Source organism: Budorcas taxicolor, chromosome 11 (assembly GCF_023091745.1).
Source record: "Budorcas taxicolor isolate Tak-1 chromosome 11, Takin1.1, whole genome shotgun sequence".
In the NCBI taxonomy this organism is placed as follows: domain Eukaryota; kingdom Metazoa; phylum Chordata; class Mammalia; order Artiodactyla; family Bovidae; genus Budorcas; species Budorcas taxicolor.
Genome location: NC_068920.1, coordinates 152,690,126 through 152,707,635, shown reverse-complemented (window position 1 = coordinate 152,707,635; position 17,510 = coordinate 152,690,126). Strand labels below are relative to the sequence as shown.

Sequence of the window (17,510 nt, the reverse complement as noted above, 5' to 3'; positions counted from 1 at the left end):
CTTGACCTGATTAACAGACGTGGTGCACATCATCTTCTGCAGAGGCTGGGAAGGAAGCAAAAGCATCGGGATGTGGAGGTGAGCTTCAGAAGCCGGCCACTCACTTGGCTACTCCAGCCCAAATTGGTACCTTACTCTTTCCTCCCTGATACTTTCAAATATTCATGGATTGAGAAGTCATAGGTCCAGGGAGGTAAAACTCTCTTTTGGAATTTGGTTTTAAGTCCATCCAGTTGGACTTCTAGGCCATATATAGCATTTGCTTTTATGGAAACAAAACCACACCAGTAGAAACAAAAGAGGGAAAAAAAGATTGTAGTCTTGGCCTGATCCACTCACCCTCTGCTTGTAAAATATTCTTCCTGATTCTCCAGTCAGAAATCTTCCTCCTTGTTTCTAGTCATCAGCCTGGGTGTTCCTCACTTCTCTGACCTAGAGCAATCCATTCCCTTAATTCACCGAATCTCCACTAATTTTTGTATTGCACATTCCCCAGGCAGCCCTTTCACAAATGACTCACTTTTGAATATTGATCTGTGTGTGATGTACTGCTTTACAGACATAGTATCTCCCTTGTTATTCATAAAACATCAGGAACCAGCTTATGAGCAGGTGATACAGGATGAATCAAACCCCTCACTTTTTGTCTTCACCAGAGGGCACTGTCCACTGCACGACACCAGCTCCACACACCAGACATGCCCCAGTCATATATGGCCAATTTTTTCCATCCGATTTGGCTAGTTAATCATGGATATTCACATTTTCAAATTCCACTATCTCTACAACACAGAAAGATAGGCCACCTCTCTAGCAAATACAAAGATAAATTCTGAATATGGGAGAAGAAAGTGTGTCAGAGGGTACAAGGGCAATTCGAGTAGGAAATTTTTAGAACAATAAAAACAGTGCCTATGTTGATGGTGATAGACAATTAACATAGCGTAACTAGAGGAGGGGAAGCCTAACACTGGCGACCATAAACTCAGAGTGAGCTAGCTTAGAGTTCAAACTTGATTGCTTCTCACATCCTTAGTGACCTTCAGCAAACCACTTCACCTCTGTAAGCCTTAGTCTCCTGAAATGCTTCATAATTCCTTGGGATTTAGTGGCACATTTAGCATAAGCCTGGTACATAACACTTACTCATAAATATTGGTCATTATTATTAGCTTTAATTACTGATTCATCCAATTCTTTAACGCATTAACAAATATTGTTTCCATAAAAACCTGCCAAATCCTGAAATTAGCCAGACAATTTGGCAGTGAGGGATGTGATACTTGACGTACATAAATTAATTGATTTTCAAAACATCAGGAAATAGAAGATAAAGGAAGGTGACACAGGGACTGATGAGGACCAACAGCTTCTCCTGCATGCTGACAATATGCTTTTCTCTCTTCTAAGTGTTTTCATGCATTATCTCACTAAATCTTCATGAGAATGTGAATATTTGTGTCCTATATGACACATGAAGTACTTGAGGTTTAAAGATGTTTAATTACATATAAAAATATGAGCAGCTAACTGTAAATGAAGTAATAGATTAATTTAACACTGTTAAATAAATTAATATATCAATAAATTAGTATGTAATATATGACTTTAAGGCCTTCCCAGGTTGCACTAGTGGTAAAGGATCTGCCTGCCAGTGCAGGAGTTGAAAGAGACGTGGGTCCAATCCCTGGGATGATCTCCCTGAGAAGGGAACGGCACCTCACTCCAGTATTCTTGCCTGGAAAATTCCATGGGCAGAGGAGCCTGGCAGTCTACAGTCCTTGGGGCCTCAATGAGTTGGACATGACTGAGCGACCGAGCACACACACACACATAAGACTGGATGTCCTGAGTGCGACTGGAAGACACATATTTACGTGTTTCTCATAGGTGTCTTTAAATAAATAGAGAAGAAATTTTAAAACATGAATTGTATAGTTAACAAAGGATGCCCTTCTGTACAAAAGTGGTTTAGGACAGGGGATTAATGAAGGGAAGAATGATTTACGAAAGAGGGGAGACTTGCACAAACTGATGATAGCATGCCATGAGTTAAGGAGGGTTTAACCTTTGAAAGGTTAAGAACCTTTCATTCTGTGTCCAAACAAGGAAAAACCACTGTTGAATTGGATTCAATATTCCTCTCAGATATTCACTATTGATTATTTTGGCAAATGCTTATTTCAATAGGAGAAATGCAAAGCAAACTGAATTTGCTTTGGTGAGGAATGGGGGTCCTTCATGTTGATGTATGGCAAAACCAATACAACATTGTAAAATCATTAGCCTCCAATGAAAATAATTAAATTTATATTAAAAAAAGAAAGTGAAAAATAAAATAAAATACTCCCACTTCCAATAATCTCTATCTGTTTATACTAATAATACCCTATTTTTTAACAAATGTATCACTCAGTTCAGTTTAGTTCAGTTCCTCAGTTATGTCCAACTCTTTGCGACCTTATGGACTGCAGCAGACCAGGCTTCCCTGTCCATCACCAACACCCAGAGCTTGCTCAAACTCATGTCCATCCAGTTGGTGATACTATCCAACCATCTCATCCTCAGTTGTCCTCTTCTCCTCCTGCCTTCAATCTTTCCCAGCATCAGGGTCTTTTCCAATGAGTCAGTTCTTCACATCAGGTGGCCAAAGTATTGGAGTTTCAGCTTCAACATCAGTCCTTCCAATGAATATTCAGGACTGATTTCCTTTAGGATTGACTGGCTTGATCTCCTCGCAGTCCAAGGGACTCTCAAGAGTCTTCTCCAACACCACAGTTCAAAAACATCAATTCTTTGGTGCTCAGCTTCTTTAAGGTCCAACTCTCACATCCATACATGACTACTGGGAAAACAATGCCTTTGACTAGATGGACCTAGTAAAGTAATATCTCTGCTTTTTAATATGCTGTCTAGATTGGTCATAGCTTTTCTTCCAAGGAACAACCGTCTTTTCATTTCATGGCTGCAATCACCATCTGCAGTGATTTTGGAACCCAAGATAATTAAGTCTGTCACTGTTTCCACTGTTTTCCCATCTATTTTCCATGAAGTGATGGGACTGGATACCATGATCTTAATTTCTTGAATGTTGAGTTTTCAGTCAGCTTTTTCACTCTCTTGTTTCAATGTCATCAAAAGGCCCTTTAGTTTCTCTTCACTTTCTGCCATAAAGGTTGTATCATCTGTGTATCTGAGATTATTGATATTTCTCCCAGCAATCTTGATTCCAGCTTATGCTTCATCTAACCTGGCATTTTGCATGAGGTACTCTGCATATAGGTTAAATAAGCTGGGTGACAATATACATCCTTAATGTATTCTGTACCACTATGTGTATGTATCGCTGCCTATATTGTATTACATATACTGTTTGTGATCATCTGACTTATCACCAAAGCTACATGAATTACAAAAAGGCAAGAATTTCTGTTCTATTGGTGTATTCCCAGCAGGGACACAGATTCTGTAGACTAGGAACTAAGCAACTTGAATCAAGGGGTCCAGCTGTGATGGTTTCTAAAGGAAAACCCTTCTTCTCTTCCTTCAGGTTTCATCATAAGGCCCTTATGATGACATGGATTTGGGAAGGGAGGACCACATCAAGGGACCAAGAGGATAACAAGCTTTCCCAGCACAGCTGCTAATAGCTACCAAACAGAGGACAACAAAGACTTGCTGGGTTCTTGTACTTTGGGCTGTGGAACTGAAGCATGGTAAATAACAAACCTTCTTGTATCTAACTAGACCAAAGTCAATGGAAAGACTCAATCAAACCAGCAGTGTCTCTGAGTTCATTCTCCTGGGACTTTCCTCGCGGCCAGAGGACCAGAAGCCACTCTTTAGCCTCTTCCTCATCATATACCTGGTCACCATAACAGGGAATGTGCTCATCATCCTGGCCATCCGTTCTGACCCCCAACTGCACACCCCCATGTATTTCTTCTTGAGTTTCCTGTCTTTCATTGACATTTGCTTCTCAACAACCGTTGTCCCCAGGATGCTGGTGAATTTCCTGTCAGAGAAGAAAACCATCTCCTATGCTGGATGTCTGACCCAGATGTATTTTACATATGCCTTAGGCAACACTGATAGTTATCTTCTATCAGCCATGGCCTTTGACCGCTATGTGGCCATCTGTGATCCCTTCCATTATGTCACCATCATGAGCCGCCGCCCCTGTGTCCTGCTGGTGGCCTTCTGTTCACTGCCTCACCTTCACTCACTCCTGCACATACTTCTGCTGAATCAGCTCACCTTCTGTGACTCCAATGTTGTCCACCACTTTTTCTGTGACATCAACCCTCTGCTGAAATTGTCCTGCTCCTCCATCTTTGTCAATGATCTCACAATAAAGACAGAAGGGCTGGTGTTTTGGGTGACCCCCTTCCTATGCATTGTTTTCTCATATGTGCAAATCCTCGTAGCAGTTCTCAGGATCCCCTCAGCTGCAGGGAAACGCAAAGCCTTCTCCACCTGTGGCTCCCACTTGACTGTGGTGATCCTGTTTTATGGAAGCATCTTTTATGTCTATTTACAGCCCTTGTCCAGCTACACTGTTCAGGACCGAGTGGCTACACTTGTCTACACAGTTCTGTCCTCCATGCTCAACCCTTTCATTTACAGTCTGAGAAACAAAGACATGAAGAGGGGCCTGGGGAAGCTGATGGGCAGGAGGAAATCCTAGCTAGAAGGAGGAAATCCTAGCCTTTTGGGGATATGTTCAAGGGTTTCTCTGAGGCTCTATATCCTGTTTCTGCTGCTTCTTGATATACATAATAAACTCTTGTAGGTCAGTAGATATGACTCAAAGGGTCATGGATGTTGGGTTGCACCCACTTCTTTACACATGCAACTACTAACCGTGGAGACTTTATGATGATTTAAGAATAGGCTCCAGGTCTACCAAAACCTTGGCTTCCAGTTTTCATACATCTGCAGCTCTCCTTCTGCCTTCCTCTTCTCCAGGAAACCACAATTTTTCATTGCTCCAAATGCTGTTGAAACCTTTGTTTTCCACAAAATTTCCTAGAACATACATCTGTTCGATAACTTTTGATTCTCTTAATATAATTTGAGTTTCAATGTAATTTCTGTAATGAACTAGCTTTTTGAAAATCTTTGCAGTAATTAAAGAGACGGTGACAATACAGAGACTTAAAAAACTGAAATTTCCACCAAGCGAGGAGTGTGTCTATTGCAACAGTTATACAGAGATTATGCCTCTTCCTTCTTCCATATTTTTGACAGCAGAATGTTCTAGGCTCTGTAGTGAACAAAACCCAACTCTTATGCATGTTAACTATCATTATTGTGGTAATCATTCTGTAATAAAAAACATCTATCAAATCATTGTGTTGGACACCTTAAACAGTGTCATATGTCCATTATATCTCAATAAAGCTGGAATAAATAAATAACACCTGTCAAGAGGATGAATGAATAGAAAGACAGACACATGAATATTAAGTGGAGGAGACAAAATTCAAAGCCAGGAGTTTCTGTCTCTACATTATTTATTCTTGATTTGTAGATGAAAGTTTAAAAATAAATTCACCACAAAGGAAAAGGACCCATGAGTATTACATGAGGCGGCAGCTTATTTTGAGGGTGGTAGCCAAATGTACCTTCTTTTTTTTTTTTGTACCTTCTTTCCTATAACTTGACTGTGGATAATGTTTACCAAAATACACAATATTTTCTGAATAAAATTCAAAAGTTAATTTTCTCTTCAATTTTCATGCCAAGAAGCAGTTTTTCCCTCATTTAGTAAAGGAAGAACCTGAGGCTTCAAAAGGCTAAGTAACTTTTTAAATGTAACAACTAACAGAAAAGAGCAGTATTCTAATAAATATCTATTTTCCTCAACACTAAACTTCAAACAGTGCTCTGAGACTAACATTTGAAAACACATGCATTTTTATCCAACATCCATTTGCTACATACGACAATATCCTTTGCATGGCTCTGGGTTTTAAACATACATAAATGTTAACTGCATACCACATGGAAAATTGTCTAGTCCACATGCCAACCCAGATATTGGAAAACACAGACACTGAAAGCACATAGATCTACCAGTGCATTCCCCAAAAGCGTTAACCTTCCAATATATTAACCTATGACCTGCCAGGATCTAGAATACACCTTGGTCCACATTTGAATGTTGATATATGGCAAAACCAATACAATATTGTAATTAGCCTCCAATTAAAACAAATAAATATTCACCCCAATGAGTAGTTGTCCATCCTTGATAAAGCATATCAGTTGGGGAAACTGAAACAGTCCCATGAAATAGTGCACTGAGGTTCAGAAGATCTGAGATTAGTCCCAACATCTGAACAGGAAATCTCAAGGGTCCCGCGTCCCCTTGGAGTCAGCAGTGCTGGCTGTGATTACCATTCTGCTTTCTCTGTTTACAGAGATCCCAGGACAAACTCTCCAGAGAGGTCATCACACCTCAACTCCCTCAGCCTAACAAGCACCCCAGAGGCCAGCAGAGCAGACCTCAGACTCATGAGAAGCTGGCTGGGCTTCCTCAATCAGGAGAGTCCTCCCACTTGAGTCAGAGCATCTCTGCCTTCTGAGATGTGGAGCTGGCAGAAGCAATAGCGAGCTAGGGACCAAGTGTTAGGAAAGAAGTGGGGGTTGAGGTCAGGGAAGGAAAATATGTTACCCCTTTGGAGTAGTATATCATATCCTCCTCCATCCCTGCTTGTCTCCTTGTCGATCAGTCCAGAAGTTCATGGGAGACTTATGAGGAAGCTGAACTTTGGCTGAGAAGCAGACTTGACCTGATTAACAGACGTGGTGCACCTCATCTTCTGCAGTGGCTGGGAAGGAAGCAAAAGCATCGGGATGTGGAGGTGAGCTTCAGAAGCCGGCCACTCACTTGGCTACTCCAGCCCAGTTTGGTACCTTACTCTTTCCTCCCTGATACTTCCAAATATTTCATGGATTGAGAAGTCATAGGTCCAGGGAGGTAAAACTCCCTTCTGGAATTTGGTTTTAAGTCCATCCATTTGGACTTCTAGGCCATATACACCATTTGTTTTTATGGAAACAAAACCCCAGCAGTAGAAAGAGAAAAAAAAAAAAAAAGATTGAAGTCTCAGCCTGATCCACTCACCCTCTGCTTGTAGAATATTCAAGTCAAAAACTTTCCTCCTCTTTTCTTGTCTTCAACCTGGGTGCTCCTCACTTCTCTGACCTACAGCAACCAATCCCATTAATTCACCAAATCTCCACTAATTTTTGTATTGCACATTCCCCAGGCAGCCCTTTCACAAATAACTCACTTTTGAATATTGATCTGTGTGTGATGTACTGCTTTACAGACATAGTGTCTCCCTTGTTATTCATAAAACATCAGGAACCAGCTTGTGAGCAGGTGATGCAGGATGAATCAAGCCCCTCACTTTTTGTCTTCACCACAGGGCACTGTCCACTGCACAACACCAGCTCCACACACCAGACATGCCCCAGTCATACATGGCCAATTTTTTCCACCCGATTTGGCTAGTTAATCATGGATATTCTTATTTTCAAATTACACTACAACATAGAAAGATAGGCCACCTCTCTAGCAAATACAAGGATAAATTCTGAATATGGGAGAAGAAAGTGTGTCAGATATGGAGGACAGAAGGGCAAACTGTGCAGGAAATTGTCAAAACAATTAAAATGGTGCCTATGTTGATTGTTATAGACAATTTACATATCAAACCTAGAGGAGGGGTGGCATAATACTGGAGAGCATAAAGTTACAGTGAGCCAGCTTGGAGTTCAAATGCTGATTGCTCTTCACATCCTTGAAAGTGAAAATGAAAGTCGCTCAGTCGTGTCTGACTCTGCAACCCCATGGACTATACAGTCCATGGAATTCTCCAGGCCAGAATACTGGAGTGGGTAGACTTGCCCTTCTCCAGAGGATCTTCCCAATCCAGAGATTGAACCCAGGTCTCCCACATTGCAGGTGGATTCTTTACCAACCGAGCTATCAGGGGAGCTTTAATGTCCTTAGTGAACTTCAGCAAACCACTTCAACACTGTAAGCCTCAGTCTCTTAAAATGCTTCATAATTCCTTAGGATTTAGTAGGTTACTTAATATAAACTTGGTACATAATACTTACTCACAAATATTGGTCATTATTATTAACTTTAATTACCAATTAATCCAATTATTCAATGCATAAACAAATATTCCTTCCATTAAAAACTTGCAAAATCCTGAAATTAGCCAGACAATTTGGCAGTGAGAGATGTGATACTTTATGTACATAAATTAACTGATTTTGAGAACATCAAGAAATAGAAGATAAAGCAAGGTGACACAGGGACTGATGAGGATCAAGAGCTTCTCCTGCATGCTGACAATATGCTTGTCTCTCTTCTAAGTGTTTTCATGCGTTATTTCACTAAATCTTCGTGAGAATGTGAATATTTGAGTCCAATGTTATACATGAAGTATTTTAAGTTTAAAGATGTTTGATAACTTAGAATAAGAGCAGTTAATTGTAAATGAAGCAACATATTAATTTAACAATGTTAAATAAATTAATATATAAGAGTTTAAGGGCTTCCCAGGTTTTGCTAGTGGTAAAGGATCTGCCTGTGAGTGCAGGAGGTGTAAGAGACATGGATTTAATCCCTGGGAAGATCTCCCAGAGAAGGGAATAGCACCTCACTCCAATATTCTTGCCTGGAATATTCCATGGGTAGAGGAGCCTGGCCGGCTGTAGTCCATGGGGCCTCAATGAGTTGGACATGACTGAATGACTGAGCACACACACACACATAAGGCTTTAAAATGCCTTAAAGTTCCAGTGCAATATGTCCATTTAAAATGTATTAGAGAATGCACTGCCTCTGAAAATTAGTTTAAACACTTTAACGATATAAGTATATTCATTGTAGGGATTTTTGTGGTAACCAAGAATTATGTAATTCACATAGTATGGATGAATATGCTGGCTCTAAAAAATTTCTTTAAAGAACATTTGCTGATGTAAGATCTATCATTATAGAGTATTTTGTAGTAGCAAGAAAGAGAGGCAATTTTGATGTCCATTATTAGGTAACTGGGTATGACTGCAAAACACATACTTACATGTTTCTCAAAGATATCTTTGAATAAGTATGTGAGAGAAGAAATTTTAAAACATGAATTGAATAGTTAACAACGGATGCCCTTCTGTACAAATGTGGTTTAGGACAGGGGATTAATGAAAGGAAAAACGATTTACAAAGGAGGGGAGACTTGCACAGACTGATGATGGCATGCCGTGAGCTAAGGAGGGTGAACCTCTCATTCTGTGTCCAGACAAGGAAAGAAACAGTGTTGATCTGGGTTCAACATTCCTCTCAGATATTCCCTGCTGATTATTTTGGCAAATGCTTATTTCTATTGAAGACATGCAAAGATAAAGTTTAATTTTATAACAACTGAATTTGCTTTGATAAAGAATGAGGGTCCTATGACTTCAGTATCTAAAATGCTCCCCACCCCCAATGATCTCTTACACTATTAATACCCTATTTTTTAACAAATGTATCATTATTTGATATTATATTACATACACTGTTTGTAATAATCTGACCTATCAGCCAAGCTACATGAATTACATAAAGGCAAGAATTTTTGTTCTATTGCTGTATTCCCAGCAATAGGAACTTCCTAGATTTCCCAGACTAGGAACTAATGAACTTGAATTAGAGGTTTCTAAAGGAAAACTCTTCTTCTGTTCCTCCTGGTTTCAACATAAGATGCTTATGATAACATGGATTTGGGAACAGAGGACCACATCAAAGACCACGAGGGTAACAAGCTTTCCCAGCACAGCTGCTAATAGCGACCAAACAGAGGAAACAAAGACTTGCTGGGTTCTTGTAATTTGGGCTGTGGAACTGGAGCATAATAAATAACAAACCTTCTTGTATCTAACTAGACCCAAGTCAATGGAAAGACTCAACCAAACCAGCAGTGTCTCTGAGTTCATCCTCCTGGGACTCTCCTCCCGGCCTGAGGACCAGAAGCCACTCTTCAGCCTCTTCCTCATCATATACCTGGTCACCATAACAGGGAATGTGCTCATCACCCTGGCCATCTGTTCTGACCCCCAACTGCACACCCCCATGTATGTCTTCTTGAGTGTCCTGTCTCTCACTGACATTTGGTATACAACAACCATTGTCCCCAGGATGCTAGTGAACTTCTTGTCAGAGAAGAAGACCATCTCCTATGCTGGATGTCTGACCCAGATGTATTTCATATATGCCTTGGGCAACACTGATAGTTATCTTCTGGCAGCCATGGCCTATGACCACTATGTGGCCATCTGTGATCCCTTCCACTATGTCACCACCATGAGCCACCACTGCTGTGTCCTGCTAGTGGCCATCTCTTGCTCATTGCCTCACCTCCACTCACTCCTACACATACTTCTGCTGAATCAGCTCACCTTCTGTGACTCCAATGTTGTCCACCACTTCCTCTGCGACATCAACCCTCTGCTGAAATTGTCCTGCTCCTCCATCTTTGTCAATGATCTCACAATAAAGACAGAAGGGCTGGTGTTTTGGGTGACCCCCTTCCTATGCATTGTTTTCTCGTATGTGTAAATCCTCGTAGCAGTTCTCAGGATCCCCTCAGCTGCAGGGAAACGCAAAGCCTTCTCCACCTGTGGCTCCCACTTGACTGTGGTGATCCTGTTTTATGGAAGCATCTTTTATGTCTATTTACAGCCCTTGTCCAGCTACACTGTTCAGGACCGAGTGGCTACACTTGTCTATACAGTTCTGTCCTCCATGCTCAACCCTTTCATTTACAGTCTGAGAAACAAAGACATGAAGAGGGGTCTGGGGAAGCTGATGGGCAGGAGGAAATCCTAGCCTTGGGGGGATATGTTCATGGGTTTCTGAGGCTCTAGATGCTGTTTCTGCTGTTCCTGATACACATAATAAACTCTTGTTGGTCAGCAGAAATGACTCACATGTGTCACGGATGTTGGATTGTGTCCATTTCTTTACACATACAACTATTAACCATGGAGACTTTATGATGATTCAGGAATAGGCTCCAGGTCTACCAAAATCTTGGCTTCCAGTTTTCATGCATGAGCATCTCTCTTCCTGTCTTCCTCTTCTCCAGGAAACCACATCCTTTTCATTGCTCCAAATGCTGTTGAAACCTTTGTTTCCCACAAAATTTCCTAGAACTTAACATATATCTGTTCAATAACTTTTGATTCCCTTAATATAATTTGCCTCTCATTGTAGTTTCTGTAATAAACTAGCTTTCTGAAAGTCATTGCAGTTATTCAGAAAAGGAGAAGCAGAGAGAGAGTGACAGGATTGAGACTCTTAAGAAACTGAAACTTCCACCAAGCGAGGAGTGTGTCTAGTGCAACAGTTATCCAGGGATTGTGCCTCTCCCTTCTTCCATATTTTTGACAGCACAACGTTCTAGGCTCTGTAGTGAACAAAAGCCCAGCTCTTAGCCCTGCTTAGCCAGGTGACCTAGTAGTTTAGCACACAACTGCCCTGATTATCAGGCCAGTATGCATGAGGCTGAGTTGCTTCTGGGTCTCTACCCTGGTCATCTGGTCCCTCAAATATGCCTCAAGGCACTGGTCTTGTTCCCTCCCTTAGCTTTAGTTCCCCTTAGAGATTCTCCTATTGCCACCATCATAATCATCCAGATCTGTCTGCTTCCCAGAGAAAGTACATACATTAAGTCTATGTACTTAGAATTAATGATTCTAAGGAGAGTATAAAAACCCACATGTGAACATTAAAGGCAGATGTAACTAGGAACTTCTGGAACCATTCAGAGACATACTGAGTGCTCTAAGAAGTAGAGTCATCTAGGCAAGGACTTTATACTGTTCACTTCTGTTTCTTCCTTTATTCTCTATTATTACTCAGTGATTTTATACTTTATTTTATATCTGAATATTTTATCATTTATTATTCTTCTATGTTCTTCCTGGAGCTATTATTCAATAGGTCTCATGTGGGCCTGTGACTCTTCATTTAAGGAGCACCCCATAGAAAAAACTAACCTAGTCTTTATGTGAGAAGCTGCATGATTGAAAATTCCCGACCACTCCCTATGTCCCATTATTTGTATTTCTGGACTCATGCCTTCAGTAATGCTATATCAAGTGTATAATCTACATGTATACAGATATTCACTGATTGCATTTTTCATAATAGAAAAAATTAGAAAAATTAAAAATAATCTAAATGCCCATCAATAGAGAAATAGATAAATAGTGGTTCAATTTTTCCATAGAGAGAAATAATCTGTAATAGGTATACATAAGGAGGTATATCTCTAGGACTGACCTGAAAAGCCATTACGAATATAAATGAAAATGTCTATGAGTAAATCTGTTAGGGTTAAAAAAAAAAAAAGTATTTATATCTGTGTGTGTGGGGGGGGTATATTTTTGTGTATCTGGTGAGATTATATACCCAGAAAGAAAACATACACACACACACACACACACACACATATAACACACACACTGTTATACAAAAGACTAGAAGGAAATAATGTGTGCTTTCAAGTCTGCACATATTTTTAACATCAGAATTTTTACACAGGGACATATTTTTTTTATAAATAAACACCAATTGTTAAGAGTAGTGTAAAATCTATTGCTCTGTTGTTTGTCATCATTGAGTTTTGTTTTGTTTAAATAGCAATAATATCGCATCATGATAGGGAAGAGCTGGTATAAAAGAGGTCAGATCACCAATGGGACCCTCCGTTGAATGTCCTAATTCTCATTTTGATGAGCTAGATAAGGAGGAAACACTTAATGCATGAAACAATCACACTTCTATACAACATAGGGTTTTTGCTATCAACACTTTGGGTTTGGAAGAGAAAATCCTGATCTTTACATTTTTCTCCAAGACTGGGCATAGCCATGGAGCTATGGCTATGTCCCTCGAGTCAGTCTGAGTGAGGTCCAAGAATTTTCATTTCTAACAAGCCCTCAGGTGATGCCACATACTGATTAATAAAAATACTTTGAGAATCACTAGTCTGGTAGATATCAAGACCCACTATAGACCTATTGTAATGCAGGCTATGTGGATATTGGTGAGAGACTAGACAAAGAAGACAGCTGCTATAAAACAGAGAGCCCAGAAACACACACACCCTGCCTCTGTTGATATACACTTGACATGAATGAGGCGCATTTTTTTCTGGAATGCAGCTTAAGACAGTTGGAAAATCACATGCAAAAATGAAACTGGATTCTTACCACATACCATATGCAAAAATTTACTCCTGATGAATTACAAACTTACATATGAAAACCAAAAACTAAAAATGTTTAGAAAGTAATATAGGAGAATATCTTTTTCTCCTTAAGATAGAAAAATATTTCTTTAATAAGGAACAGAAAGTAAGCACTAACCATAAAGTAAAATTGTAAATTAGACTGTGTTAAAATCAAAGACATCATAGCAGAAAAAGACAAATAACAAAATAGTAAAAGGTATTTGAAATTCATAAAACCAATTAAAACATCCAGATTAAGAGTACATAAAGATCCCTAGAAATCAGTAAGAAAAACAGGCAAAGCTGGGGGCTGAGGGAGATGAGGGTCTAGGAAAAAAATTAAATAAACATGTCACAAAAGAGAAGAGAATCTAAGTGACCAATAATCATATGAAAATATGATGTGTTACATTAATAATCAGAGAAATTCAAATTAAATCACAACAGGAAGCCATTGCACACCAACAGATAACAAAAATTAAAATTCTGAGGAAAAATGTGAGAAGTTTAAGAAAATATGAAGCAATATAAAATTATGCTGTTAGCAGCAATATAAATTGGTACAGTCACTTTAGGAAACAATCTGCTATGATCTATATAGTTCAAGTAAAGATACAGCAAAGTGATTAGGCTTATTTTAACAAGACTGTGCTGTACATTTGAAAATTGTTATGACAGTAGATTTTAAAAGTTGTCACTACAAAACTCAAAACTATGGATATGTTAACCAACTTTATTGTGGTCATCATTTTGCAATAAATACATCTGTCAAATCACTGTGTTGTACACATTAAACAATGTTCTATGTCCATTATTTCTCAATAAACTGTAAATAAATAGTATTTGTCAAGAAATTAAATTAATAGAAAGAAAGACAGACATCTGAATAGTAATTAGAAGATGGAGGACCCAAGCCCAGGACTTTCTGTCTCTATAGCATTTACTCTTAATATGTAGATAAAATTTTTAAATTAAACTCACAGGTAAGGGAAAAGACACACATGTGTTGTATGAGGCACTGGCTTATCCTGAGGGCAGTAGCAGAATGTACTTTTTTCCCTATATCCTTGCTGTGAATGATATTCACCAAAATACACAAGTATTCTCTGTATAAAATCCAAAAGGAAATTTTCTCTCTGATTTCAGTGCCAAGAAGAGTTATATCTTCATTTAGCAGAGGAAGGACTTGAGGTTCATAGAGGCTAAGTAACTTCTCAAAAGCAACTACTAAAAGGCAAGATCAGCATTCTAATAAGTATCTATTTTCCTCATTGCTGAACCCCAAAGCTCTGAGACTAAACTCTGAAAACACATGCATTATTTGATCCAAAGTTCCTTTGCTATATGACAATAACCATTGCCTGATCCTGTGATTTAAGCATATATAAACTTACATTAGCCTAATCCCACATACAAAAATGTCTAATCCACATGTCTACCCAGACACTGGGAAGCACATTTACACCATTGAACTACCCCTCACTGAATATCCTAAAAATTGCGACCTCTTCATTTTGACTTGTCTTCCCCAGATCTAGAATACCCCTTGGTTGACATTCGAATCCCCCCAAATTAAAGTTTTCACCTACATAAATATCTGTCCATCCCTCATAACTCATAGTTGGGGAAACAGAAGCATGCCCTTGAGATGTCACAGAGAGATTAAGAAGATCAAAGATCAGTCCCAACATCTAAACAGGAAGCCTCAGGGGTCTTCTGTCCCTTTGGAGACAAACCCCCTAGAGAGGTCATCACACCACAACATCCTTAGCCTAATAAGCATCTCAGAGGCCACAGAGCAGACCTCAGACTCGTGAGAAGCTGGCTGTGCTGCCACAATCAAGGGAGCCCTCCCACTTGAGTCAGAGCATCTCTGCCTTCTGAGATCTGGAGCTGGGAGAGCAGCAGTGAGCAAGGGACCAGGCGTTAAGAAAGAAGGGTGGGGGTTGAGGTCAGGGAAGGAAAGCATGTTACCCCTTTGGAGTAGCATATCAGCTCCTCCTCCATCCCTTCTTGTCTCCTTGTCAATCAGCCCTGAATTTCATGGGAGACACATGAGGAAGCCGAGCTTTGACTGAGAAGCAGATGCGACTTGATGAACGGACATGGTGCACATCAGCTTCTGGAGATGCTGAGAAAGAAGGAAAAGTATCTGGACATAGAGGTGAGCTTCAGAAGCCAGCCACCCACTTGGTTACTCCAACCCACTTTGGCACCTTACATTTTTTCTCCCAGATACTTTCAAATATCTCACAGATTGAGACATCATGAGGTCCAAGGAGAACTTCCATGTGGCATTTGTTCTTTAGTTCAACCAGTTTGATCTCTAACCGATTTATACCATTTGTTTTATCAGAAGTAAAACCCCACCAGTAGCAGAGAAAGAAAAGGAAACCCATCATATTCACAGCCTGATCCACTCACCCTGTGCTTTTAGAACTTTTCTTCCTGATTCTCAGATCCAAAATATTCCTCCTTTCTTAGTCATCAACCTGTGTGTTCTTCACATCTGTGACCTGCAGCACCGAATCCCATTAATTCACTAACTCTCCACTAATTTTTGTATTCCACATCCCCCAGGCAATCCTTCCATAAATACCTCATCTTTGAATATTGATCAGTGTGTGATACACTGCTTTACAGACGTAGTATCTCAGTTGCTATTCATTAAACATCAAGAATGAGTTTGTGAACAGGTGATGGAGGACAAATCAAACTCCCACAATTCAACTTTAGTCCAGGGCACTGTCCACTCCAGGACCCCAGCTCCACTCACTAGACACACAGCGGTCACACGTAGTCAAATTTTTCCACCTGATTTTGGCCAGTTTATCATGGAGACTCAAAATTTCAACTTCCTCCATCTCTACTTCACAGAAAGACAGGCTACCTCTTTTGCAACTCCAAGGATGGATTCTGGTCATGGAGGAAGAAACATTGTCAGTTAAGGGACATAGGAGCGTAATTCATGTAGGAAACTGTCAAAATGAGGGAAACAGTGTTTGTGCCTGATTGTGATAGACAAGAAATATACCAAAACTAGAGGAGAGGTACGTAATGCTGAAGAGCATAAGCTTGGTGTTCGATACCTGATTGCTATTCAACTCGTTAGTAACCATGAGCAAACTGCTTCACCTCTGTAAACCTTAGTTTCCTGAAACAATGCATGCTTCACAATTCCTTATCATGGAATTTAGTCAAATGCTTACCATAGGTTTCATAGGGAATATGTATTTGTATTTGTAAACACTGGTTGTTTTTGCTTTAACTACTGATACACTCAAATCACTAGATACATGAAGAAATATTCCTTCCATAAAATCTTGCAAAATGATTTCATGCCATGAGGTAAGGAGGATTAGCTTCCCATTCTGTGCCCAAACAAGGAAAATAGAACAATGTTGACCTAACTTCACCATTCTTCTTAGATTGCCCTGTTGGTTGTCCCAGCAAACCCTTACCAGTTTCCCAGACATGCAAAGTTAAATCCAACAGGATAACAACTGAATGTGCTTTAGAAGGAATGATGGTTCTGTGACTTCTGTGTTTCACCATCCACACCCTCCAGCCATCTCCATTGTCTTATACTATCCTATTTTGTTAACAAAACTTCTCTTCACCTGATATAATGTTACATATTCTGTTTGTTCATGATCTATCTCCCAAAATACAACATAAACTACACAAAGCAAATATTTTTTTGCTATGTTCCCATTAGGGAAATAGAGTTTTTCCCAGAATAGGAACTAAGCAACTTGAATCAAAGAAGACCACTCTGATGGATTCTATGGGAAAACTCTTCTTCTGCCCCTACAGCTTGCAATATAAGGTCCTTATGATGCCCACAGATTTGGGAAGCTAAGGCCACATCATGGACCATGAGGATGACAAGCTTTACCTGCACACCTGCTGTGAAAGTGAAAGTGTTAGTGGCACTATGGACTGTAGCCTGCCTGCCTTTTCTGTCCATGGAATTCATCAGGCAAGAATACTGGAGTGGGTAGCCATTCCCTTCTCCAGGGAATCTTCCCAACCCAGTGATTGACCCAGGTCCCATGCATTGCAGACAGATTCTTTGGGAAAGTATAGTTGCTAATGGTAACGAAAAAGAGGAAATAAAGACTTGTTGGGTTCTCCTGATTTGAACAATGGAATTGGAGCATGTGAAATAACAAAATAGCTTGCATATAACTTAGACCCAAGTCA

At 39.8% G+C, this 17,510-nt stretch overlaps 1 protein-coding gene and 1 pseudogene across 1 annotated transcript; both read left to right on the top strand.

The window, feature by feature from the left end:
• Positions 1-3,745: 3,745 nt before the first annotated feature.
• LOC128056025 (olfactory receptor 1L8-like) lies at positions 3,746-4,687 on the top strand. The gene has a single exon (XM_052648670.1). The coding sequence runs from the start codon at positions 3,758-3,760 to the stop codon at positions 4,685-4,687; it is 930 nt and encodes a 309-aa protein (XP_052504630.1). The 5' UTR covers positions 3,746-3,757.
• A 5,262-nt stretch (positions 4,688-9,949) lies between these two features.
• On the top strand, positions 9,950-10,894 carry LOC128056037 (olfactory receptor 1L8-like; annotated as a pseudogene).
• The last annotated feature ends 6,616 nt before the right edge of the window (positions 10,895-17,510 follow it).

Coding starts and splice junctions, on each gene's coding strand:
- LOC128056025 (XM_052648670.1), top strand. CDS start 3,758: ATGGAAAGACTCAATCAAACCAGCAGTGTCTCTGAGTTCATTCTCCTG.